This window comes from Gymnodraco acuticeps, unplaced genomic scaffold (genome assembly GCF_902827175.1).
Source record: "Gymnodraco acuticeps unplaced genomic scaffold, fGymAcu1.1, whole genome shotgun sequence".
NCBI lineage: Eukaryota > Metazoa > Chordata > Actinopteri > Perciformes > Bathydraconidae > Gymnodraco > Gymnodraco acuticeps.
The window spans coordinates 4002003-4029947 of NW_022990699.1; the positions used below are offsets into that span (position 1 = coordinate 4002003).

At 42.7% G+C, this 27945-nt stretch overlaps 2 protein-coding genes across 5 annotated transcripts in view; both read left to right on the forward strand.

Moving 5' to 3' along the window:
• dele1 (DAP3 binding cell death enhancer 1) overlaps positions 1-12765 on the forward strand; it is a 13067-nt gene extending 302 nt beyond the window's left edge. The window contains exons 2-12 of the mRNA XM_034231038.1: positions 872-998; positions 1430-1532; positions 3384-3528; positions 3705-3905; positions 4032-4105; positions 4227-4323; positions 4468-4610; positions 4715-4873; positions 10705-10797; positions 11729-11888; positions 12016-12765. Of these exons, the coding sequence (XP_034086929.1) occupies positions 872-998; positions 1430-1532; positions 3384-3528; positions 3705-3905; positions 4032-4105; positions 4227-4323; positions 4468-4610; positions 4715-4873; positions 10705-10797; positions 11729-11888; positions 12016-12272 (1559 nt within the window). The 3' untranslated portion in view covers positions 12273-12765. The remainder of the gene's footprint in view (positions 1-871; positions 999-1429; positions 1533-3383; positions 3529-3704; positions 3906-4031; positions 4106-4226; positions 4324-4467; positions 4611-4714; positions 4874-10704; positions 10798-11728; positions 11889-12015) is intronic.
• A 431-nt stretch (positions 12766-13196) lies between these two features.
• LOC117555862 (amyloid-beta A4 precursor protein-binding family B member 2) overlaps positions 13197-27945 on the forward strand; it is a 44207-nt gene continuing 29458 nt past the window's right edge. For 2 of the 4 annotated variants that reach the window (XM_034230882.1, XM_034230885.1), the window contains exons 1-8: positions 13197-13444; positions 20316-21613; positions 22290-22498; positions 23239-23382; positions 24314-24399; positions 24490-24550; positions 26620-26764; positions 27161-27290. In XM_034230882.1, the coding sequence (XP_034086773.1) occupies positions 20347-21613; positions 22290-22498; positions 23239-23382; positions 24314-24399; positions 24490-24550; positions 26620-26764; positions 27161-27290 (2042 nt within the window). In that variant the 5' untranslated portion in view covers positions 13197-13444; positions 20316-20346. Of the gene's footprint in view, positions 13445-13523; positions 13781-20315; positions 21614-22289; positions 22499-23238; positions 23383-24313; positions 24400-24489; positions 24551-26619; positions 26765-27160; positions 27291-27945 lie in introns of those variants that run through there. The other 2 variants (XM_034230884.1, XM_034230883.1) reach the window with 2 other exon arrangements.

Consider the following 27945-nt stretch of genomic DNA (forward strand, 5'->3'; position numbering starts at 1 on the left):
CCCGTGTAGCGTAACATTAGCTGTTAATTGTGCTAAGCTAAAGGCCAGTGCAGTTAGTTAATATGTAAACAATACGTGTGTATGCTAGTGTTCTACTCTGTGTGATTGACACCGTCAGACGGTTTATTTTGGTCCCTGAATGTAGCTCTCATTACTGACCTGCAGCTTTCTGGATCTTTCCATGAATATTCCCAGAGGCTAACTGTGTACACAAACATACATTCAGATGTTCACGTGTTAGCAACCTTACCTGCACGACAGACATGCGCACATGCCATATAGACATGCTATGTGTTTTTATTGGGAGAACTATGTGCTTTGTCTTAAAATATAAAACGTCACATATATTAAACTTCACCCTATTTCTTGCACTTAAATGGATGTATGTTATTGTTTCTTAGATGACACACCAAATATTTACTTGCCATGTCATGTTTTTCTATTTGTGTGTATGTATATTTTGGGGAAACTGTTAAACATGTTATGCACTGCAAACCTACACCTGCCCGAACAATACTCTCACATGCGTTGTTTTGATGACAGTTCATCACAACTCGGTGTACACAAGTTATCCACTTACAATAACTTATGTGGGTTCTTACAGCCTTGGTGAAATGCATTAACATAAAGTCAAAATAGCCTATTTTATTGTAATGAGATGGTATTTCAGGAATTTGTTCCTGCAGGTGTGCCTCTGCATATTTTCTGCTACTACTTTCTTTTAAACGTCTCATAGCTTGCTATAGTTTCCTCGAAATGATCAGATATATAAACGTGTGAATTAGTAAAACAATTCCTGAGAAGGACTTTTGTTTTTCAACGGTGGGAATGAGTGTCTAATTTTGCGGTTTTTGTCTTCCCCTCACTTCAGTTCTGCACCGATGCCATGGCAGCTCCCCCCTGCGATTGCCCCAGGGCCAGTCTCAGGGTCTGGGGGAGGTGGAGGGCATCCACAGCTCGGCCGTCATCTCCAGCTCTCGACACTCCTCTGACATCAGGTACTTTCCAGACCTCCACTCTGCTTTTAACACAGTTCAGACATTGTCCAGGTCGGATGACAAAATCCTACAAAGCTAGACGTGAGAAACAGAGAAGAAAAGCGTGGAGCGTCTCCCTTTGATCTCAAGACTTATTTGCCCTCGAACTGCCAATGAAAATAAACATTTGAGTTATCGCCAGACAGCAGAGAATACCCTCAGATAATTTATTTCTTCTTTACCCCGTCCTTGAACTCGTTCTCCCCCCCCCCACCCCCCCCCCCCCCCCCCCCCCCCCCTTTCAGCTGGTTGCATCATCCAGCAGCTTTTGCATGAACAGGGTCAGTCGAGGGCACCGAAATAAATCCATGTGCGTTAAGCAGAGTATATATGTGGTAAAAGTAACAGGCATATCATTGTTATATTTTTAGTTTGTGCTTTTTTTCTGTCAGCTCTCAGAAAGAGGAGGATGGAGAGAGGAGGAAGAAACAGAGGACCTCTCAGTTTGGCTACACGGAGCTGCCACGTTACACAGCCCTGGATGCCGTGGGATGGGTATGTCTTCTGTTCTTACATTTCAATAAAAAACACCTAACTTAATACCAGTATGACTATGTTGATGTCCTCAAGGCATCACAATTTGTTTTCAGGAGGCGAGTGGGTCTGCACTTATTAGACAAATATCCATGGCCTATTTGATAACTATTACTATTAAATATATTAAGAGTGTGCCACTGTTCTCATATCAACAGTTATATAAAATCACTTTGTATTTACTGTGTACAAATTGAAAACTAAACTAATCTGAAACGTTTTTTAGCTAATTTTATTTTTAAGTAAATGCAACAGTTAAAAATATATGAATGAATCATTGTGACACATTTGGCCTTTGCTACAGTATGAGCTGGTTTGCATTTGCTCCCATACACTCCACTGTTTATTGGACATTACACTAGTGGCTAGGGGTGTAACGGTTCACAGAAGTCACGGTTCGGTACGGGTTCGGTACAACAAGGAAAAGCAAAAAAAAGTCTCAAATGCATAATTTTTTTTGCTGTTATTTATTTTTAACAGTAGTGCAAGTTTTGGTATGAAAATAAGGAACTCTAACATTTGGAATCATTAACTGTATTACACAGTTAAAAACAAACCACCAGCAGTAACACACACACTCAGATGGCCATATTATTTATAATGGCTGATGTCAAACAAAAAGGTTAAATAAGCTGTACAACTAAAAAGAATGTCTTGAAAATATTAAAATAAATAATAAGAAAGTGTTTCAATCACAATCAATAAAAGGCAATACAGAACTGTATAACATCTCCTGATGTCAAAATATAAAATAAATACAATGATAAATATATAACAAAATAAAATCTGTACCTTTAGGAGCAATGTCTAACATATGTAATTAACTTGTGAGTGTGTGAGGCCATTATGCCTAAATAAAGGTACTCAAGCTTTACTCTATTTTCGAGTTGTTCTTCAAAAAGATGAGTTTGTCTACGTTGTCAGTAGTGAGGGCAGATCTGTTGGCGGTAACTATGTCACCTGCCGTCGAGAAAACCCTCTCGCTGGGGACTGAGACTGACTCGGATGTGATTGAGCATGTTTGACGTGTTACCACTATCATACCACCACCGCTGTCGAACAACGCCGACACACCGTCCTCGTCCGATCCACAACTCGCACCCCATCATTGTTGTAGTCCACAGGGAACCCGAAATGTTCCCACACACCTGATTTAAAAGAAGCAGGTGGGTCTTCTAGCTCCTGTGTGTTGTGTGAAGTCGCCATAGCTACTAACTGTTCTTCTTCATGTATTGTGTTCGTTTTGTTGTGTTTTGTTCTTGTTCTTCATTTGTTATTTACGGGCGGCTGGCTTTTAGGCGCAATACCGCCCCCTGGATTATATATAGTGTAATACTGCCCTGCTTGACAGACTTTTTTCCCACTCATAAAAAAAGGCGTATTCGCCGTGTGACTGCATGTGCCGAACCGTGACGGTACGGGACGAATACGGATACCGTTACACCCCTACTAGTGGCCCATAAACAGTGGAGTGTATGGGTGTTTATTCGTTAGGTTTGATCACAAGTTGCTCTAGGAGGCCACACCTCCTGCCACTTCTTATTTTCTCGGGGGATCCAGAAAGCTTTTAGACCTGGCCAAAGTCCATTAATACAAAATACACGAGCAGATTGCTTAGAAATCTTTCCTCCAAGCCAAGAGAGAGCACCATGCATTCCCCAAATGAACAGTACAGAGCTAGACATGCAGCTCTGTGCTGTGTAATTGAAAGCTTGGCAGTACATTGATATTAGGATGTTTGTGCCAGGAGTAGAAGTTGACATCTCATGTTCTCATGACAGAGGTGACAGTGTCTCTGATGTTTCTCCACAGGGTGCTGCAGCAGTTCTTTTCATGCAGGTCTGTAAGAGGATCCACTTCCAGTTCTCCTCCAACGCTGAGCAGAGTCCGATCCCTGGAGCCCTGACCGCCCCCTCCACCCTGCACAAGTGCGGCTACCGCATCCTGCTGGAAATCTGTGAGTCATTGTACTGTACGCATGCAATTGGTCCTTTTTTTCATATCAACTGATATAATCCATCGGCAAGATAGTTTCACAAAACAGACATTAAATCATCTCAAACCCAAAGCTTACTTTCCTTTGAATCTTGTGTTATAAGAATGTTGACGTTGTTTTCTTGTCTGGCTTTTCAGTGTCCAGACGTGATGTCCTGCCCAGAGGACGCAGTGTGTTGTGTCTGCAGGGGGTCCCAGAGAGACAGGACCAGAGTAGCAGCAGCAGCATTTCAGAGGAGGCCAGTCTCTACAGCAGCAGTGAGCAGGAGCATCTGACTGCTGACTGCTCCATCTCTGACCCACAGAGGGCGCTCCTGAGCCAGGATTCTCCTGTACCCGGTTTGTTCTGTTGTCTGACAGTGTGGAAAGATTGTTTGAACATAGTATTTTTCTCAAATTGGTGTTACCCTAGTATCTGTTGTTCAATAAAAGTAATACTAACCCTAACCCTTTCCTGACTCACAGAGGAATCACTTCTGTCAGCATCCTGTCCTCTGCAGAATGACGACAACACGGAGACACAAGATGCTAACGACAAGGTGAATGTCTATCTCCTTTAGTGGCTGTGAAGTTAATAAGAAATAAGCAGCATTTATTTCTACTTCCTAAGTTGTCATTAACTTGCTACTTGCTGTTTTCTAACCTCCTCTGTGTTTTCAGGACATGTTGTCTGATGAGGAGAGGCTGGCAGGAGCAGCACTGAATCTCAGACATGTGGAGAAGAAACCAGCGTTCCTGTCATCCCTCAACGTCATTGGTAATGATTTATTACACCATGTCATATTCACACATTCATTTCTACTCCACACAACATTTTACACTACACTTGTAGGGAAAAAATAATCTGCATTTGTTTTCCAAGTGTCCATATCTGATATCTTCATGTGTCTGTGTATTGCAGGTCTAGAAAATGCCAATAGTAAGAACTACGAGGAAGCTTTTACATGTTTCCTAGCTGCAGCTCAGCAGGGTTACAGCAAGGCCCAGTTCAACACAGGTGTGTGCTACGAGAAAGGCAGAGGAGTCGAAAAAGACAAACAGAAGGTAAGACCACAGACATCCAGAACATTTCTGAAAGTCATCACAAATACTCCTGTCCTGTCTGAGGAATCAGTCTTGATATGATGCTTGTGTCTTTTCTCCTCCAGGCTCTGTATTACTACTGGCAGGCAGCAGCTGGGGGCCACCGACAGGCTCAGTACCGATATGCAAAGCTGCTCCTGACCAGCAGGGGGCAGCAGAGTTTAGAGCAGCTGAACACAGCCATCAACTTACTGGAACAAGCTGCTGCTGCAGGACTCACCAAGGTAAGAAATCATAACATCTTTAAACTATCAATTAAAATGATTCCTCATATAATACCTTTGCAACTGTAGTATATTAAGGTACTGTTAAACAACACTTAAAATATTAGTTTGCAACATGGCTTTCCACATTACTGTTCAGTAATGGAAGATTTTCTTTTAAAACCTGGAATTATAAAAAAATCTAATGTCACAGTAGGATGAGGATAGGTATATCACATTCTCTCCTCCACTCTGTTTCCGAAGGGCGGGGCTCCGCTCCCCACACACACACACACACACACACACACACACACACACAACACACTCACACATTCACAGTCAGAGACAAGAGTGGAGGGAAAGGAGGAGAACAACAAAGTGTAAAAGAAATCTGCGTTATAGCCCCAAGCTCTGCTGTTGGTCATGTAAGTCCTGGGCGTAATTTCCACATGTTCAAAATCCAGTTTGTGTCCCCCCCCATTTCAAATTCAATTATTATGATTTTATGAGGTCAAGCCGTCATCGTCACGGAGGAGCACACAGCCTCTGTGTGTGTGTGGCACGAGCACATGTGTGAACAAGCGATTGTTGTTATTAGCATCTGGTGCTAGCTCAGAGCTAACGGATAATAGAAGCTGTTTCTACAACAAGCTGGAGGGAGAGTCCTCTCCTGTCAGACTGAGAGGCTGGTAACTACAGCTCAGTGAGGTAAAGGACTCTCTGAGTGATAGGATAGTTAACTTTAGTCTAAGCTATCTCAGTGAGTCTCAAATTGTTTGGTCATCTATGTAAACAATATTTCCAATGCACACCTTTATCTATTTAATATAGTTGTAAAAAATAAAGTAATACATCATTCCAATGTGTACTATAGGACAGTAAAAAAAAAAAATACTGTTTAAAAGGAGAGAGATTAGTAAATATGCATAAATAAAAGTAAAATATGCATAAATAAAAAGAAAGAATGCTAACTAGGTAAGATAAGAGAGAGGAGTAAACAAGTTTAAATGATTTGTTATTGGTTGTGATCAGGCTTGTATTTTCGTCATTTTAGGGGCAAGGCCATTTGGACTTTGGTGTCACACATTTTTTCAGGGCGGAAAGGCCACATGCCAGGGCACAAAGGCCATTGAGGGAAACATTTGGATTTGGAGCTTACAAATAAATAAACTTTCTGATAAGAAAAACACACGAATGACATGGAAAACAAATCACTTTTTTTTAGTGCTGTCAAAATTATCGCGTTAACGGCGGTAATTAATTTTTTGAATTAATTGCGTTAAAATATTTAACGCATGTGCAGAATGGCCCGCCCCATACGTGCCACCAGTGGCAGCGCCAGGGTATGGCTGGGGTCGGCTACACCCATACCAAGAAATGGCTTAGCCCCACCATGAAAAATGATGTTAAAGTAAGCAAAATAAAGTCTGCCAACTCGCGCAGAGTAAATTGCACAGACAGCAGTTAGTAAGATTGATTTCAGTAGCCACGGTTTTGAAAACTTTTGTCACGTAGTGATCGTCTTCTCAATAGAACATCTTTGATAACGGCGTGGTGTTGTTGCAGGAAGTCCCGACGGAGAATACTTTTGCTGTAGTACAGGTAACACATAACTGGTACGCAGGTTATGTGCGTAATCTGGAATGCGTACCGTCACTTGTGTCACAAAGCCAGTGGCGTTTTTATATGTACAAAAGTGGTGGGGCACAAAAAACGTAGATGTATATATATAAGCTTCTGCAATGAGGTTCATGGCTGGTGAGGCACTGGCACTGACTCTTCAGGTTTACTAATATTATATTTTGACCTAAATCAAAATATAATATTATTTTCAAAAGCTTTTTTTGTCTGATGCTTCAATTAATTTTAAACAGACAGTTCAACAAAAGGATACCCAAAACATGTAATTTTATCATTTAAATATTGAATTGTTCTCTCTTAGTAAGATCCCATTTTCAATACAATTGCGGTCTTACCTTGACATGAAGATGAAGTCCATTTGCCTATCCTTCTGGACAAAAATCTCTATTACTTTTTTGTAAAAGTCCTCCTTATCTTCTTGTAGTTTCAAAAGTCTATCATAAATCTGATCTAATCGATATATTTATGATTCAAAAATTATAAAAGTATGGTAGACATGTGGATATTATCCGGCTGAACAAAACGTGCATTTATCTAACAGGTTTGTTTCCCACAGATCTTATTTGGAGCTATTTTCTAAAATCCTATGGAGAAATCTCATTGCTTTTTTGTCGAGGGAAGCCATGCGCAGCTTACTTCCGGGTTTTAGGATGCGTCACTGCAGCTCTCTCTCCTCCTCTTCACACACCACACTTTTCGCGGCACACGTACTTACAGCCAATCAGCTCTGAATTATGTAAGATGACGTATGGTGGGGATGGCAGCACTATGCCCCTATGGTCATTATTTTTTTGCCACACACATTAAATAGGAAAATATTCTGAGCATGCGCAGTGTAGTTTTTACAGTCACCATTGACTTAAACAGGGAGAGGGAGGGGCAGGATCGGGTTTTGTCCCACATGGCTCTAAACAGCTCAATAGGCACACACTGTAGACACTAATTAGAAGAACACAGACTAAAACAGCAATGAGACGAATCAGATGATTAAACATGATCTTAAAATATATTTTATATATATTTTAATTTTTTTTAATACTTTCTGCTGACACTAGGTGGGGCTGTGCCCCACCTGCCCCTAATGACCAGTCGCCACTGCACAAAGTGCATTTGCATACCGACGTACTTGTGAAGCTTTTCCAGAAGGCGGTTAGATCACCGGACGACAGAGTCGGTCTCCGTGTGCACAGACAGGGCTGCTGTTAACGTCGGTCTGTACAAAGGAATTGTGCCAAAACTACGCCCCCCCCCCCCCAACTGGAGAACTGCGCTAAAACAGCTGATCACAACGTTCACACTGTGGTCACGAAGTACTCCACTAGCCGCCGCCCGAAAAATGTTATAATAAACAAAGATACTGTATGTTAAATGGATATATCCGCCTTCTTTCATTTATCTTTCCATTCCCACAAAATATACATAAAGAAATGGCATATTTTGGACATAGTTCGAATGGTGATTAATCATGATTAATTCATTTTTAAGCTGTGATTAATCTGATTTAAAATTTGTAATCGTTTGACAGCCCTACCTTTTTTATATCAATAATGTCAAACATGATATCATCCTATAGGCCTATGCCTCCTAAGTATTACCGTGTATACAATGAAATACTTTACTTTGAATAATTAGTGTTTGGTATGTTTTCCATCTACTACTTCTCCCATTCACAAATCCGAAATCAAATCACAAATTCTATTAATATGTAACAAATAGATTCCATTTCAGAGCAGAAGAAACAGCCTTCAAGGGTCAAACTCTGCACATACATCATTTGTGTGTGTGTGTATACCATAGACTGTCTGTGTCATGTCTGTCTTTAGGACGTTGGTGTGAGATTGGACGGAGCAGCTACAACGTTAGTTTAGCCCAGTGGTTCTCAAACTTTTTCTGTCAGGCCCCCCCTTTGGAGAAAAAAAAAAGTCGGGCCCCCCCAACACAAATAGTCAGGCTCAGTGGCGGCGCCAGAGATTTCTTTTGGGGGTGCTGTGGGGTAGCTTGACGTTTCATAGAGGGTGCTCAAACATTTAGGGTTTCCCATTAATGTACCGGGCGCTACAGTGGAATTTTCTACTGCAACACTCCCCACACATATACACAGTGTACCCGCGACTGTTACAATGAAGGCTCGATAATCAGCTCACGGCATATAGGTGTAAGCAGGGGTAAAGTGCTATTTTATAGGTGGTGTGTGGACCTCACATAGGGGGGTCCGGGGGCAAGCTCCCCCGCGAAGATTTTTAAATATTGAAGTTAAAAGCATCAATCTGGTATCTTTGAGAGCAAAATGAAGAGATCTATGGATACATCTCTCAACATCCATTTGAAACAGAACTGTAAACAGATGTACTATTTCTTTATGGATATTTTGCAAATCACTCCCCTTTTAAACGTTATTCTTGTTTTACTGTCATATAGTTTTTCATTCATTCTCTTATTTTTTTATAACTATAATGATCATATAAACGTGTGCTTCGGAAATAATTGTTTACATTAATGGTGACCAAAACGTTTGAGACCCACTGAGATAACACAGAGTCCTTTAGCTCACTGAGTCTCTCAGTCTGGCAGGAGAGGACTCTCCTCCACTTTGTTGTTGAAAAAACTCCTTATATCCGTTAGCGTAGCTCGCTAGCACCAGAAGCTAACAACAACGATCTCCGGTACCGGTGCGCTATCTCTCTCTCGCTCGCGCACGCACACAAAATGGCTCGTTCCACACACACACAGAGCCGAGCTTTAATGAAACACAGAGACCCAGACGTAATAGTACTGTACTGTATCATATTATTTTCGAATCAATAATTTTTCAAAATATTATTCTTTTTATTTTTTTTTTTAGACATTTTTTCTCCTGGTCTCTCGTGCCCCCCCTGTCATGCCTCTGCGCCCCCCTGGGGCGGCGCGCCCCCCACTTTGAGAACCACTGGTTTAGCCTGATCGATCCAATCTCCATTCAGAAAACATGCATTTAAAAAGGTTTTTCGCCTGCCGTCTTGTCTGCACACTTGTCAAAGCATGGTTTTTACTAACCGTTACCAGTATTTAGTTAATTCGGCATCATTTTGAAACGTGTATTAGAATTAAATCACGGTAAAATAGGTTACGTTTGTCGTAGTTGGTTTCCACCACAGTATTTACATGGATATAAGCCCCGCCCCCTCTCCAGCGCGCCCTGTGACAGGAGTAAACACAGCTGACAGCCGCGATGAAACCGGGTGAAACTCCAGCGGTTAGAGCAATGCGAATATTCGCATCGCGTCCGTTGTGAACGCAGCATAATGTAGTTCAGAAACCACTGTTCGGACGCTTTTAAAGCAACTTCAAGATTTTAACAGTGTGAGTGGCCCAAAGGCCATGGTGGCCGTAGGACGTACAATTATTTGTGGGGCATAACGGCCAGACCGAGGGGCTACGACGGCCATGGCCGTCATGGCCTCCGTGAAAATCCCACCCTGGTTGTGATCATATTCTAAAGATATTTGGATTATTGAAATATATATATATACAGTTCTGTTTCATGAGTGTTGAGAGCTGTACCCATAAATCTCTTCATCTCGTGCTCAAAGTGCACCAGATTGATGCATTTAACTTCAACATTTAAAACAAACTCTTCCCAGGGGAGCATGCCCCCGGACCCCCCTAGAGAATGTGAGGTCCACTCACAAATAAAGCAGGTTCACATGGAGAGGATACTAGATACGTTTGCCAGGCATTATACACTACACATTTTCTTGGATTGCACCATAGTCCTAACAAATATTTAGTTAGAAAGGCAGGAAAAGGGATTCAAATCGAGAACCATTTCCATTGCGGAGGGCCCACAGACACCCTGTTTTGTTTCCCCCCCCACTTCTCAAACCAAAGTAACTTCCTCCCCTTCCCCGGATCGCCATCATCGGACCGCCCTCATCCCGCCAGGAAACACTGATTTAACAGCTTCAGTTTTAGCGTCCAGGTATAGTACATGTTGGTCCGCTGTCACGCTGTCATGGCTAAATGGGACATTATAATAGAAATAACATACATTGTTATAAAACAACAATAATTTCAATAGTTTGTTTTGCTGACCCACATAGTCAGAGTCCACCTTTGCTGTAACCATGAGTATCTGGGGTGTTAACAAATCAGCCATTACTGGATTATTACGGGTTCTAGATGCCGTATCGCTACAGAAGTGAATCTACTCTCTGTTTCTCCCCCCCCCTCAGGCTCAGGTCTGCCTCGCCTCGGTCTACTCTCAGGAGCCGGTGAGAGATGGGAGAAGGTCTGTTGAGTTCCTGCAGATGGCAGCAGAGAGCGGAGTAAGTGTCTTTCTAGATGCTTCTAGAGTTTTATGATGAAAATTCAACTCCATCCCTCTGTACCCAACCAGTCAGTCTGTATTATTCAGCAGGGTATCACAACCGTTAGTAAAATACCCCTACTAACGCTTTCTGCTGCGGTTGTGTTAAAGTGATATCAACATTTCTGTTTCTACAAGTCAATCTAGAGCGACAGCCACGCTGAATATCCCACTGTGTAGTCATACGCTATGCTTGATTGAATAGTGACATCTTCCATACTACTGTCTCCATAATGCATAGATAGATAAATAGATGGAAAGATGGATGTACTTCATTGAAACCAAATTGGGAAGTTCCTGTTTCGCAGCATTGCATCAGGCATTGGACAGGAATAAAATATCTACAGTAAATATATACATGTCGGCACAAAAAAAGATACATTTCTATAAAATGTATCTATAAAATACACAATATAAAATGTGAAGAAAGGGTGCCAGTTTCTTTCAAACACAACAACAATTACACAAATAACAAAGTTGTACATCTTCCGGCGCAGACTGAAAACTCATCTCTTTCAACTCCACTTCGAGCGATAGAACTATTAACAAAGCACTTATATACTTATAAAGGACTGGCTTATCTAAAGCCAGTTGAGTCGCACTTGAAATGTTTGGCTCTATGAAACCTGATGTACTTATATGATTCTGTTTTCTTCAAGGTTGTGTCTTCCTGGTCGAATGTACTTATTGTAAGTCGCTTTGGATAAAAGCGTCAGCTAAATGCAATGTAATGTAATGTAAGTGTGCCACCAAGTTCCTGGTGTAGGTTATAACATAACATATTAAGTTTCCTTCACATTTCTCCAGAAATCTACCAGGGCAAGTTCAGATTGTAAAAGATTATTCCTGAACATTAAACAGCAAACGTATACTTTTGTTCACGTGTGCAGGACGACACCGCCCTGCTGTTGCTGGGTCAGTGTTTTGAGAGCGGCTTTGGGGTGCAGCAGGATCTGAGGACGGCGATTGAATACTACAGACGATCTGCTCAGGCAGGCAACAAGCAAGCGAAGAGCTTACTGACACCTCCTAATGATGCATCCAGAAAGGGTAAGCACACATTTGTATTAGTCATTTACATTTCTGCATTTGTTTTAGGTCACACTGCATGAAATAAACTGTTAATGAGCCAGGACGTTAGTGATGATATCTGTGAAATCTTCCCTCTCCTCCGCAGCAGAAGATGCCGTTTTGCGCTCCATCCGCTCGGCTCCATGTTTCTCTGAAGCTGAGCGTCACATCCAGCAGCCTCTCCTCTCTCTGGCCAGTCGACTCCGTCCCTCCACCTCTCCCTCCGTCACCCTTCCCCTCCTGCCTCACTCCTGGAGCACAGGGAGCCTGTGTGTCCCCCCGGCGCTGTCCTGCACCCCTCTGCACCCCCACCCCAGCAGCACTGAGGGAGGAGCATGCCAGTGGACTGTTGGGATAGGATAGTTAGACTGAGCCGCACAATCAAACTGAGGAGTGTATTTGAAAGAGTGAATATATTGTCACCAGAGAAGAAAGGTCAGTGTGTGTGAGGTGTGTACATTTTGAACTCGTATGAATAGATTTTATACTTCAAATAATTGTTCACAATGTTTTATACGTTTGAAAGAGTAGTTGGTTACAAGGTCTCATCATATTATGTGTAGAAAGAAAATGTGATGCTTTTTTATTATATTTGTTCATTATATTTGTTCTTACACTACAGCATTTTTTGTGATTATAAGTTCTCTGAGTAAGAAATTGTGATAATGTGCCTTTTAATGGGTTGAGAATCAAAGGTGGTTACTTGTTTTTCTCCCTATGGAGTTTGATCACATAAAAAGTTTTGTTATAAGTGTGTCTGTAAACTGTATTGCTGTGGACACCTCTGAAACTGAAAAAGTGCTTTAAGCTAATGTCATATGTTAACCTTCAATAAAACTACTGTATAAAAGAACAACTGCGGAGGAGAAAGGGAAATGCTTTGTGACTGTCAACCCTGTTTAACATATCAAAGTGAATTATTATGCACTGATGTTGTACTGTTATAGACACAAACAAAAAGTATACCCCTGAAAAGCATTTTTTTTTTTGCAGCTTTGTAATACTGGTGAGCAATTAAATGAGCAGAGAGTATTGTAATCTATTCACAACAACATCGATTTGAATTAGGCTGTACTATAACATCATTAGTTTTATGACAGCTTAAAAGCAATCCTCATACATTCTTTACCTAAAGAGAACAGTAGAAAGGACTAAAACGGTGTTGCTGATGCAGATGTGGTCATCGCTGTAAACCATTCATATTTCTTCAGACAACTGCATGACGTAAGACTCCGATGATGTGTGATTTCATTACCTGAAATGCAAAATAACACACGTAGATTTATTATGGTTGCGTCTCCTTTGAGTCCTGGCCGCTGATTGGTCAGCTGGGCGCTCCGCCGTTCCGGGATCCTCTGGCGCAGAGAGCACCGAGCCGGATGGGGGGGCAGATGATGTGAAGCGATACGGGCGGCCAGCTGCAGCTACGGGCGGACGGGCACTTTAAAAGCGGCTGACAACCTCGGCCCTGCTCTCTACCGTGTGTGTGTCGTCGCGGGAGCAGAGGTGCAGAAGCCCGGAGGCTGAGCGAAGCGGTGAGTGGATGTAAATAGAGATCTCGATGATGGTGTGCACTCCCCTCCCAGTGCTGCGGCGGGGAAGGTGCTGCTGGAGATTTACTGCGTGTGTTCTCATATCGACAGCTCCACCTATGCATATGGTGGATTTCAAAATGATATAACGCTGTTTCTGGTATATCGCTGAGGGAGTTTATTTAGGTTGCAGCAAGAAACGAGGGGCTTGAATACTCCATGACATCATCGACTTTCTCAAGTTCATTTTGTCCCCAGCTCGTGCTTTCATCTGTTGCATTTCATTTGTGAAGCAGTGGGTGCATTTCAGAGTTGAAGGAAGAGGCCTGCCATTGCAGGGTAAGTTGATAAAGGATGGTTTTCCTCTCACAGGCCAAGATATCGGTCAGTATCTAGATGTGATGAATCTCCAAAGCATGGTATTGGTTGGTTTGGATATTTATGTTTTTGGGCGACCTTCAGGTCTTTAAATCTGTATACAAGGTGAGCAGACTGTAAACAGTTAGAGCAGATTAGCATCATATTTAGATGTTCTAGAGATGATTTTGGTCCTGTGTGTCATGAAGTTTAATAATTATTGTGCAAGTTAATCTGTAGGAGAGGATGTGTCTCATGTTTTCCTTCATATATGACTATGCATTTACTGTAATTCAAGCAACAGTAGAGCACAGTTTATTGATGCAAAATGATTCTTTAAGTAGTCAGTAGCAGCTGTCCCGTGACATCTCATGAATGACCTCTGTTGTTGGAGAGCACAACAGATTTATTGAGACATGGGTTTAAATCCCACTGTGTGTTGACTGTCCGGCAAACTGCTGTGTCATTCTCCTCGCGCTCTCCCTCGCTAATAGCCATCCTCTCTCCCCCCCACTCCCCCCACATCCTCTCGCCCCACTTTGTTTAACTAATGGAGATCTGGCTGTATTGTCTAGGGGGAAAGAAAAGGATGTTCCAGTTTGTCTGCAACTCAGACATGATGTATTATAATATAAGAAGATAGAATAAAGGGAAGTTGAAATATATATATATACGTTGTTTGCTTATTACTCCTAATCTGTTTTGGGGGATGTGTCAGGATGTGTCAGCCTCACTGGCTTAAGGTTTAAGCCAGTAACTGACAGGTGGATAACTTGTATTGGCAGCTCTTTTGCTTGGGTATGAATGCATTTTTGGCATCTTATTTTGAAGTTTATTTAGGTTTTCATAATGGCAAAAGTGGAATATTATGTTGCGCCTACAGAATGATTTTTTTCTTCTTAAGGGTGTAAAACCAGTGCTGGAATTGGGCCGGTACTCACCGGTACGCAGTACCGGCACTTCTGGTTCTGACCCATGGAGTACCGGCACTTCTTGCTCAGTACCGGCATGCTGGCGGTACTCCGGTACTCATGCACCGTGCCAGTACTCAACACTCTCCCGCCGTTCTTATTATACATCCATATATATATATACAAGCCGCCCGGTACTCAGTAGATGCGTCATGAGGTGCCGAACGGACATTCTCATCGCTCTAACCGCTGGAGTTTCACAGCGGCTGTCAGCTGTTTACTCCTGTCATTCAAACAGAACGTGCTGGAGAGGGGGCGGGGCTTATCTTCTCCATGTAAATACTGTGGTGGAAACGACTATGTCAAAATTAACCTATTTGACCGTGATTTAATAGTAATCCACGTTTCAAAATAATAATAATAATAATGCCGAAGTAACAACATACTGAAAACTGTTAGTAAACCATGTTTTAATGCTTTACAATTTACATACCTAGATGCACGTGTGTTGTGTTTATGCAGTGCAACTCCCACCCAGTGGGTGGCTATGTAGAGTGATAGAACAGAGCAGGCACGCCCCCGAGAGAAGGAAAGCAAGTCACGTCACAAATTAGCATTTCTAAAATGTTAGCGTGGATTAATAAAAGTGCAAAAAGACAGCGGTTGTCGCCGGAAGAAACTTCAAATACAGAGAATGCTGTGCCTGTGTTGGAAATTGTGTCTGATGGGGAGCTTTCTTTGGTTGATCCTCCTGCTCCAAGTTCTAGTGCATTAGCATTAGCACTAGCTCCGCCGCCTCCTCCAGAGCCTCTAACGTTAGCTGCTGCTGGCGCAACTGCCACCACCAACACCGGGCAAAGCGATGCACCTGACTGCTGGACAACGGACCAGGTGCAATATTTTTGCAAGACCAATGCATGGCTCCTTCTTAAAGATAAGAAGCTAGGATGTCGGATATGCAGAGATGTCAAATCTTTGGGAATACACACTGGACAAGGACTGAAACTGTCAACTGAATGGGGTGAGTGTGCAGTGTCTCATTTCGGTGTTGACAAGGGCAAACAACAAGCTAGCCTGAGAAAAAAATCAAAGAACATAAAGAATCACAAGCCCATGTAAAAGCTGCTGACATCCTTACATCTGCTTCACGTGAAACTATTCAACATCAAGTGCAGTCTATGCATAAATCTGAATTAGACACCACTATCAGAGTTTTTCGAACGGCATATAAAATTGGCAAACATAGCCGGCCATTCACAGACATGCCAATTGATTTGAATGTACAGAAACTGAATGGGCTGAACGTGGGCAGGGTTTTGCACTCCAATAAAACCTGTGGCGAAATCATCGACCACATAGCTCATGAGCTGAAGAAAAAAATGGCAAAAGACATTACAGAAAACCAAAGAAAACTCTGTGTTTGGTCGATGAATCTACCACTATTAGTGGTAAAACGGTGCTTGTTGTGTGTCTACGCTCAGCATTAGCTGATGCTGAGCCCGAAACGTTTTTTTGGGAGCTGATCGAGTTGGATGGAACAACGGCTGATGACATCACAAAGGCGTTAATGGAGTGTCTTGGAAGAGATTTTAACGAGGACTTTTTAGGTCAGTGTTTCGTTTCTTTTGCATGTGATGGGGCTTCAGTCATGCTAGGGAAGAGAACAGGCGTTGCTACCCAGTTGTGTAGTAAATTCCCAAGCCTGTTTGTGTGGCACTGCTCCAATCATCGTCTAGAGCTGGCAGTTGGGGATGTGGTCAAGGAGGTCTCAGAGCTCAATCATTTCCAGATCTTTTTTGACAAACTCTATTCCTTGTTCCATGCCTCCCCCAAAAATCAGAGGCAGTTAGCGCAGTGTGCGCAAGCAGTCGGACAGCATCTCCTGGTGATAGGGCGTGTTTTGTCCATCCGCTGGGTGGCTTCAAGTGAAAGGAGCGTCAGAGCAGTCTGGGAAAACTACCGAGTGCTTCATGATCACTTCACAAATGCTGCAAACGACACGAGCAGGGATTCCAGAGACAGAGCAAAGTACAAGGGCCTGGATGATGTGCTCACATCTGCAACGTTTGTCAGCAATCTGGGACTGATGTACGATGCGCTCACAGAGCTCAGCGACCTCTCTCGGCAACTCCAAAAAAGAGAGATGACACTGCCTACAGCAGATAGGCTCTTAACTCGAGAAATACGAGTTTTTGAATCCATGGTCACCATGCCTGGCCCACACATGACTACAGTGCATACAGCTCTAGCTGAGAAGTCCTTCAAGGGTGTTGCCCTGCGTGAGAATGGCAGGCTTGTACAGATTCATGCAGGTCAGTTTTTCCGCAGTATGGTAGAGAATCTGAGACACAGAATGACTTCCACAACTTCCTCTCATGTCAGCACAAGAGAAATCCCATTACATGGCCGGGAGGCCCGGGACAATCAGCTAATCCAGGACATGAAAGTTATCCATCCTGGAAGTTGGCCTGAAGAGGAGTTAGACGTACAGTATGGGGACGTAGAGGTGCTACGTTTGTGCGAAGTGCTGAAAGTGGACAGAAGAGAGACTGTTCAGGGCTTTCGCGAATACAAGGAAACCAGGGCATCCCATACACCTGCTGCCATGGAGCCTCTACTGAAAGCAGTCCGAACCATCGCTGTCTCCACTAGTGAGTGTGAGCGGGCATTCAGCTGCATGAACGATATCCTTACTGCAAAAAGGAATGCTCTCTCTGTCAGCCGACTGTCCAGCCTGGTTTTCATTAAATGTAATGGACCATCACTAGGACAGTTCAATCCGGAACAGTATGTGAGGTCCTGGCTGGCAAAGGGAAGGAGAAGTGCTGATGAAAGAGCCTGTCCAGCTCCAGCCCCTGATACTGATGTCCCCAAGGCCTTCTGGAGCCTTTTCTAACAATGTGAAGTATATTGCAAAGCAGCTCACCCAGTGAGAAGACTTTTGGCATAATGTGCCGATTTGTACAGATCCTGGAGATAGAAGGACTTCAGACCAACCAGGGAGTTATCTGATCAGCTTGGTGTTCAATGTAACTCTTTACCATGGCTCAGACTTTGTTACTTGCAGTTACAGTTTCTCATTTTAGATTGTGCAAATTTTGCATTTGTTTTTACATGTTCTTTGTTCATGCTCTTTATCATTTTTCTGAGTTGGAAAGTTAGATTGCATCATAGTTTACTTTATACATATTTGTATTCTTCAGTGGTGAAGTATATTGCAAAGCAGCTCAGCCATGTGAGAAGACTTTTGGCACTTTTTCGTTTTTCGTTTTCTGAGTTGGAAAGTTAGATTGCATTCAAAATGTACAGAAATACTTAATTTTGTTAAAGCTTTTTATAAAAAATGCTTCTGACCAGAGCTTTGTTTCCTTGTCATTAATGTTGAACACCACCAGAGGGGCTCTCACCTGAAAGGTCTCTGCTTCATGTGTCTTCAGCAGAAGATCTAGACTTTGATTGCTATATTTCAGTTAATATTGACCTTACTGAGCTTTAGCCATATCCGCTGCCTATCATAAAAAATGTTAAGTACAGTGAACCTTTCTAAAATATACAGTAGTAAAGAGACAAACCCACCAGCATTATAGTAGCCAAATTCTTGTTTGTGGGCTGTATATATAAAATTGACTTGAAAAAGTTGCTGATTTTAGAGTACTGGCACCTTTTTCATTCCAATTCAAGCACTGTGTAAAACATTGGAGTTACAAGGTGTTTACGTGCTGATTGAGATAGCTGATGAGACTGTACCTGTTGACCCCGTGTTTGTGAGGCCTGCACCGTGAGTGCATATTCAGCACTAACAGGTTGTTGTGGTTGTCTCAGTGACAGTGACAACACGACACACACCTGGGGAGAGGGGAGCTGATAGGGGACCCGCATGAACAAAGTGCACCGCCTAGGGATTCTGCTGCCTCCAAAACGCTGCCCCTGCCTCTCAAGATCTTGTCGTGCTTTAAAATCTGCTGTGTTTGTGTTTTCCATGTTTCTGAGAAAAGCTCTGATGATGACTGCAGCATTGTATGAGGTGTGTATGTGGGTGTGTGTTCATGATAGGGTAAGGGTGACAGGATGTGTATACATTGTGTTGCGTGCCTGGCCATGTTTTTCATCTGTTTCTGTGTTCAGTGGTTTACCAGTTTCCCACAGGGTTGTCATGTGAAAAATAATTCCCAGACAAATTAGATAATTTCAAAACAGAAATGACACAGATGCAACCCATACATGTGCCGTGTCTTCACACAAAGATCACAATGGTTACCTGCTTCTGTCTCTGTTGTTTTCCACCTGTCTGTGTTCAGCATCACAGGGCTGATCCACCCCGAGATAAAAGAGACACGGTTAGCTAGTTAGCAGGAGCTGGCTGCCACTTCTCCTCCCCGCAGGCCGCCTGACTGCTCAGCCCCGGCTTTCAACCTCAGTCCTGGATGAATACATCAAGGATCTGACTCACTCCCAATATCATGCAAATGCAGTCTAGATTTATGTCTTTGATGCAGGGGTGTTTGACTCTTCAACAGTGACACCTTATGATTAAAGGGTGCATGAAGCCAGAAAATGATCTGCCCTATGATGTATCAATAAAGAGAGTGTCCAAACTGCAGTCAGAGCGATAGGAGCAAGATGTGTCTATCGGTTTTTGTTCTGTTTTGTAGGTTGTTACATCAGAGAAATGCAAATGAGTGACACAGCACTAAACGGCTCAACTTGATGATGTCACACAATAATGTTAGAGACTCCCAGAGATTAATCAGGCCAAATATTATAAAAAACACATCAACAAACTTACATTGTCAACCATTACTTGATTACATATTGATTTCGTCTTTAAAATATGGCATTTTTAAAGTTATGCAAAAGGTGCAATGCTCTGAAAAGACACACAGGGTGCCCTTTGATTAAATAACTGCAGCAATGAAGAAAACCGCACAAATGCACTTGTAGTTTGTGCCAGTAATGTTTTTGTAAGGGTCACTTGACTCGACCTACTATAAATGCTGAATATGCAAAATGCATTTTATTTACATATAATACAATTGAGAATTAAAAAAAATAAAAAATCCTTTTTGTGGAACTGCTTTTATTTTTAGTAAAAGGTACAATATTTATATTTGTTTTATGTTGAAGTAATCCAAAAGTATTCGGATTAGAACCTTTTTTTGTAATGGATAATGCTACTAGTTACAAAAATAGTATAGTATTTGTATGCAGTAACTGACTACATTTCAAAGTGATCAACCTAACCTTGATTAAATTATATTATAGTATACTGTTATTTTAGTAGTTTGTATACTAAACATTTGCCAGCCATATAAATAAGTAGGCATAAGAGAAGCTTGCAGACACAGGAAGGAGAAGTGTGACTGTACTCAGACTGACTCATTAAAGTGAGAAACACTTCCTTCCCTATCTCTTCATCTTTATAAATATAATAAAACAAATGTAATTATAGTTTAAAGGATCTGTGTCAAAATGTATTGTTTAATGATATGTGTTTATTAAAAAAAAGTATATTAAAATAATAATCTCTTATACCAACATTGATTTTGACCCATTGTGCAGCACATGGTGTAACATGACTCCTGACAGTGTGTCTCTTCTCTCCTCAGCTCTATCACCGCAGCGTATTTCCTGTCAGCCATGATGTCGGTTCAAACTCCTCCTCTATCCCGCTCTGGCTCCTCCCCCTCGAATGTGGGAATGGCCAATCGCAGCGGCCCCTCCTCAGCTCCTCCCACCTCCCTCAGCCTTCGCTCATCATACAACCAGTTGCTTGGGCGAGACGTCATCAAGGAGTCCATGGAAACAGGGAGTTCGGCCACCTTGCCAAAGAGCCGTCAGAGGCACACGATGACGAGTGTGCGCAGCGCTATGGGGATAAGTGACAATTTATCCTCTAAAAATCAACCTGTAACCAGAGGGAGGGGGCTCCCCACCAAGTCCTCCTCCAGTTCTGCACTCTACTCCTCATCGTCCTCGATGTTTAACACAACCAACCCCAAACTGGCCAAGAATGGGGCCAACATGCAGAGACGAGCTGAGAGTCAGCAGCAGGAGCTGAGCAGGGCCAATACAGAGGAAAAGATTCACAACGATCTCCTCAATAATCCCAGCTCTGACTGGCTGGAGTCGGGAAAAGACAATTCACAGCTGCCCCCGTTCCGTAGAAGGACCAAGAGCTTCTTGGACTATCATGGGAAGGGCTGGGATCTGGACCACAGTTGGGGAAACAAAGAGGACAACGAGGAGAAGAAGGAGCAGCCTTCCCCAGAGAACAAGCAGCAGCCTTCCCCAGAGAAGGAGCAGGCCAGCCCTGCCAAGGAGAGGGAGAGCCAGAAGGAGGAGAAGCCCGGCAGCAAGCAGACCTTCCAGGAAGAGGTGGTGCCAGTGGTGGAGGAAGAGGAGGAGGAGGAGGATGAACCCACACCTGCACCAAGGCCGCCCCTGCTACCGGTGCTTTTGGAAGCTCCTCTCTCCCCCACGTCCTCCTCTTCCAACGACAGCCCAGAGTGGGTCCCAGACAACCAAAACCTCCTCCAGAGCCGTGCTCCAGCCCAGGTCCGAGAGGAGCTGTGTGCCCAGGTTCAGGTCAGTCCATGCAGTCCTGCAAAGCCCCCTCGGAGCTCCCAGCCTCGGATCATCAAGGTTGAGCTGCACCCCAACAATGAGAACCAGTTCCTGCAACAGTACCCGCCTTCCTCCCCTAAGCAGGCCCGGGCTGCAGAGAGGAGCACCCCCACCAAGACCCGGGCGCCCCCTGCCCTGACAGACCCTCAAGCAGAGACTGCGCTCCCTAAAGTGGGCTTAAGAATGGATCTGACTCCTGAAAGTCCTTCAGAGGATGAAGACTCCAGCTGGACCACCCTGTCCCAGGAGACGCCCTCTCCTCAGACTCCACGGGAGACAGGTACGATGTGTGTGTGTGTGTGTGTGTGTTTGTCTTGTCATCTGATCTTACATTTGTCATTAGCAGATCTGTGTCAGCTTTTATCACACTTTCTTTCCCTCGATGTATCTCTCCCTTCCTCTGCCTCCTACAACTGGACATGTACCAAAAGCCAGTTTTTAAGCAAGCAAGTAGCTCCAGTAATACTGCTGTAACCTTTAAGGCCCCTGTGAGCCACCTTATGGTACAGAGAGCGATTGGGATGGACAGAGCGAGAGGATACTGCAGATAGAGGGTGTGAAAAAGGAAGGAAAAATGGGAAGAGAAAATAGCAGAACTGTGTTGAGGAAGCGGTGATTGCCAAGGACGGATGACAAAGCAGTAGTTTGAGAATATGAGCGTATGGAGGGTAATATAAGAAGGCAGACGGGGGGAAAACAACAGAGAGAGGAAGGGAGAGATGCTGTTGCTCACTTGGTCTGACTACAGGGGATGAGCCACACAGTTTCTATGACAACAGATAGGGACAGGCTGACCATCGCTGAAATTGACCCTGTCCATCCCTGCCTGTGTGTGTGTGTGTCTTATGTATGTCACAATCAGGTGTTTCTGTAGAGCCCTCCTGTGTGCGAGCATACACACGTACATGTTTGTGTAACACTCTCAATGTGTGTTATGTGTCGTTGCTCTCCATTAGCAGATGTATGGAGCGAGGGGGACCTGCCCCCAGGCTGGCGGGAGATCTCAGACTCATCAGAGATCTATTTCTGGCACATCCCCACCGGCACCACGCAATACCACCGACCTGTTGCCTCCAGCGACGAGCAGACCTCTCCTAGCAATGAGCCAGACACTGAGCACGGCCCCCCACAGGAAGAGCAGGACTCCCCGAAGCCCCCCAACGAGGTAAGAGGAAAACATAACACACTCAGGGTTAAACATTAAATACCGAAGCCCTGATTTGTGAAACTGTTACGCTGGAAGTGAAATGCTTTCTGCACTCTTCTATGAATTTTGAACAATGGCACTGAAACCCATAATAATAAAGTAACATAGTATTATTTTAAAAGTGAAGCATGTAAGTTTAAGAAACATCTTAACTCACGATCCACTCGCTTGTTTTTTTATTTGTTTTCACATCAATTTACAGTATAAGCGAGCCATCCTCTTTAATTGTAGAAATATTCCATCCGTCGATGAACATTGAGAAAAGTAGCCACTGTCAAGGTAGCAATGACTCATCCTGGGGTCCATACATTAACATTACATCATAATGTAAAATAAATTCAAGGCAAAAGAACACTGAATAACCAACAATAACACTACCAACGGTCACAATAACAACAAAGATTACATCAGTGAAAATAATTTTTATTTCAAACATTTGTTTTGAAAGCTGTAAGAATGAATTCAAGGACATGCAAATTATATTCAAGCCTAGGATCAACTCTATTTTTGTGTAATTGTGGTCAGATGGAGACCACAATTATTTCAACGCTTGATACTATCTGCTATCTGCTATCTGGAAAGTGTACAATATTCCAACATATTAGAAAGCTGTTGTTAATGTGACCACCATCCTCTCTGTTTCTCTGACGCCTCGTCATTCTGTCCATCTTATCTTTATCCCGCCTCTCTCGCCACAGCGCCCCAGCAGTCTGATATCTGGCAGCTCGGTGGAGCCGGTGCCCTCCCCCTCTGGCTCCTCCCCCTCCTCCTGCTCCTCCACCCCCTACGATGATGTCATCTCATCTGGACCAAATCTCAACATCACCTCCTGCGCAGCCAGTGTGAGTCAGAGTCACATTAACCTGGGCGTACAATTTAGTACAGAAAATGATTCACAATGACAGATGATGAGATTCAACATGGGCAGCAATCACGTAACATATTGACCTGAACCCTTAGCATGCGAGTGAGATTGTGCTACCAAACTTTAACGAAGCAGCCATGGGTGTTTTTAATAAACTCGTCCTTCAGATCAAATCCAATCAACTTCACATTCGGTCAGCACAATCTGAAGACACTGAAAATGAAAAGTAATTCAAATCTATTGTTTTCATGGAGCGCCTTTGTGTCACAGCCATTTTGTGTAATTTGTCAGGAAGTTGGCATCCCACCAGTTCCCCCAACACACATGGTTGCGTGTGGAACTGTTTGTTGTTGCTTGCAGCTTTAATCCAAATTGCTTCCCTCTCTGTAGAAGTTCAAATGCATTGCTGTCATATACAGTATATTAATGGTTTAAGTTAACTCCATTTTAGCCTTTTAACCCACAACTGCTCCACAGTTGTACAATCACTATTAAAAACATAACAAAGGATTCTCTGACATTACATGATGATGGTAGCACCACATGTAGCTTTTTATAGCTTTTAGTTCAGCTCTGGTTCATCTCAGTTGCACTTTGCATAAAAGTCTTATGTATGCATTATCCTCTAAAAGCTTAATGGTGTGACTGTAGTCGATATATCTCTGCGTTCACTGCTGCATTTATTAGATTGAAATGAGCCCACAGTGAATCTCAGTCAGGGCCAGTCTGAGGTGCATATTCAACAGAGATGAATATCACTTATACTAATTTAAAATGAGAATTAAGAGGATTAAGATCAAATAACTTGGTACAATCCATATTAAAATCTGTCTCTTTGTTATCTTCTAAATTCCCTCACCAGTCTCTGTCACTAATGTCTCTCTCTCTGAATGTCTCTTTGGCTCCAGGAGCTGAAGGACTATCCAGTCTATCCAGATCCCAGTCTGAAGGCGTTTCAAGGGGCTACCCTCCGCTATGCTTCACTTAATATCAAGTAATACACATATCCTATAATATATTGAGTGTGTTTTAATTTTGAAAATATATATTTTGACTTTATGTTATGTCTGATGTCTCCCTGCAGCGCCCCAGCCCAGCTGGAGACAGTGGACCTCAACAACACCTTCTCCGATCCCGAGGCAATGGTAAAACCAAAATGTGTATGAAATAACGTTGTGGCTGAGAACATCCTGCCTGGATTATTAACCAGATAAATACAAATATCAACTTTATTTGCTGAAGAAGTAGTTCCCTCTTTCACATTGATTCATGATTTATTTTGCTCAACACAAATATGTGTGGTGACCAGATGGGACTACGAAATTGCAATTACACACGAGTGCTTCATACTTTCAGAATCGGTTTTATTTACCAAGTAGGTACACATATGAGGAATTTGCTTTGGTATATGCTTTGGATTAAGATTCTTGTTTTTTACTCCACGCATTGAGTACAAACATAAACCACAGTGCAAAGGTAAAAAGACATTTCAGATCTGTAGCACAAACTAAGTAATTGAAAGAGAGTCGAACATGAAGCGAGTTTATTCATTAGGTCATAGGAGAAAACATGCTACAATAAAATGAGATGGAGCACATATTCTTCTCTTATTAACTCCGTCGGTCCTTATTTGCTGAACAAAATATCATAATTTCAGCATATTATCTATTTATTAATGAAGGGAAGGCATCTTGCTTTGTTTTCCATGATGTAATACACCTGCTCTCAGTCCTCTCTCTTATCTGTTGCAGTGCCACTCAGTGGTTACTTTGTGAACTGAGCTATAGACATGTTTACAGCCAAACTGTTTTTTTGTGAGTCTGATTTGAAGAAACCTCTTTGATACTTATTGAATTTCACCATTATGCAAAGGACATATTTTAATAGTTCAATATTAAAAGTTAAATGTTGTGTACTCACGGCATAAAATAAAGATGATATGCTCTATTTATATACAGTTAATGTTTAAGATTCCAAAACAAAAGTACCATTTACGTTTTCTCCCAAACTAATGTTGCGACAGGCAAATCTGAGATGTTTAATAAAAAAAATAAGTAGAAAATATAAGGTATAAGCCTAAGTAGTTCTCAGAGGAACCCAGAAACACGGGGCATAAGTGTGGCAATTCAGATATGATCTAAGGATGTGTGAAGGTTTAGAGAGAGAGAGAGAGAGAGAGGAGAGAGAGAGAGGAGAGAGAGAGAGAGATAGAGAGATGAGAGAGATGAGAGAGAGAGAGAGAGAGAGAGAAGAGAGAGAGGCGATAGAGAGAGAGAGAGAGGAGAGAGAGAGGGGGAAGATCGCGAGAGGTACAAGATCTATCTCCGCCTCGTCATCTCTCTCAGTCTCTCTGCTTCTCTCGGGGATACTCTCGTGCTGCTCTCTCGTCTCTCTCGATTCTCTCTCTCTGGCTCTCTCTCTGATATGATAGAGATAATATTATCCAACATAGGTCAAGCCACTTATTTTAGGTTATGATTTTTTTGGTCTAAGTGACTCTTAAAATGTCTGTAAGTCATCAGGGATCATTGTTAGCCAACACAGTGACCTCACAAGTGACCTTAAGAAGTGTTTTTCACCAGTGAATGCTCACCTGTATGTTAGCGCCTGCCCTGTTGAGAGAGCTTGAAACTTGAAACTTGAACAGGGCTTGCTTACTAAGCATTGAGGTATTTTTTGTGGTAGAAACCAAGCTCTTTTAAAGTCACACACACACACACACACACAGTCTTTCATATTTGATGTCTTCCTCAATCCTCCCCTTTTAGTTCTTGCTCTCCTGCCATCATGTGATGTTACAGTGGCTGTTAGTACATACTGTACTGTACCTCTGCGAGCTAAATTAAACCTTTGTACATTTTTCCAGACTCTGCCCTGTTGTTGTTTTTCAGTTATGATGACAATAACTAAGCACTTATATCTTGGACACTGACATTGCTTAGTATTGATTATTACGTAATTTTAGGGGACTTCAAATAATGTGATTTATCATTTATTGTTGTTGTATTATTTGTATTCTGTCTAATTGTCTAACTAACCTTGATTCTTGCCCTGTTAGACTTTATTGTAGCAATGTCGCCCTGTTGTGAAATATCACAAATAATATCAGAAAGATCAGTGTTATGATACTGACAATATGATAGCCAGAACTGCTAAAAGATCTTTGATGAAATTGACAACTGAATCCTCCAACTGTGTGTGGTGCTCCTTCAAGTCCTTTCCGGTCCGCTCTCTGGGCTGGATGGAGATGGCAGAGCAGGACCTGTGCGATGGCAGGAGCAGTGTGGCCGTGCACCACTGTATCAGGCAGCTGTCCTACTGCAGGAGAGACATACGGGACTCCGCCGGCGTCTGGGGGGGAGGTCAGTGTTACTTACATTACACACTATGTATGCCATAGCTCACTTTTTACTTTGTGCCTGAACAAAACACCTTGACACACACAGCCTCCGCAGTTTAAACGTCCATGTGTGTGAGTGGAATGTTTTGGTTTTTTTAAACCAAATGTAATAAGAAGTTTGCAAGTGCTGCCCTATATGTATATGTGGATTCAATTGAGATGGGTTGGTAGAAACCTCATTTATTTCATGAGATTTAAAATGAAGACAAGGAATACAGTCCAGTTTGTCTCACCTGATTCAAACCATATTGTGTAAAAAATAAAGGATAAGATAAAAGTAAAAAAATATATACAATTTGTGTAGCTGTGATATCTTTTTTTAAATGACTGGTTTCCTGACTGGCTTTTGGGTTACAGGGTAAAGGGATGCTGCTGGTGCTTCAGGACCGCATGTTGACGCTCGTTGACCCTGATGATCACAGCTTGCTCCACTCTCAGCCAATCATTAGCATCCGTGTCTGGGGCGTGGGCCGGGACCACGACAGGTAGGTGGACATCACAATTATCCAACTTCTCTTATGACACTTTTTTGTATTGATGTGCATTAGCCTACTATGGCCATTCTCGACACACACTGATGCGTGTTGGAAGCTGATTCAGGAGTTTTCCCGTATCTTCAGATAATTGAAATCAGCCTCATTATTATTTAATGCATATTTGCACAGACTGCATTCAAAACTCAGTTATGATGCTCATTGCTCCGTGTTTCCGTTCCATACCGAGGACCTCTGAGGCCTTCAGTGATCTGGCAATGTCCCACGATCTCAAACTTCCACTATTGAGCTGACAGTGTGCTGAAGCTAGCTCAGCCGCTAATAGGGGGGCAAGCTAAGCCCTCATTGATATGGACCCTTCAGGGTTTCCGTTGGTTAGTCCATGGAGCAACCACTTCAAACACTCAGAGCCGGCACACATCTGGACACATTAGTGCTGATGTAATATTCATATGTGCATAGTTAGTAATATGTATGAGGCGTGGAGGTGCATTTGCGTATGTGCATTATGATAACATGCACATACACTGATAATGGTATAGAAATATTTTCTCGATGATAAATGTTAAACAAGTCAGAGCGGGTTGGAGGTTTCTGACATGTGTAATCAGCTGTTAAGAAATTGGCTAAAATGAATTTTGATCTC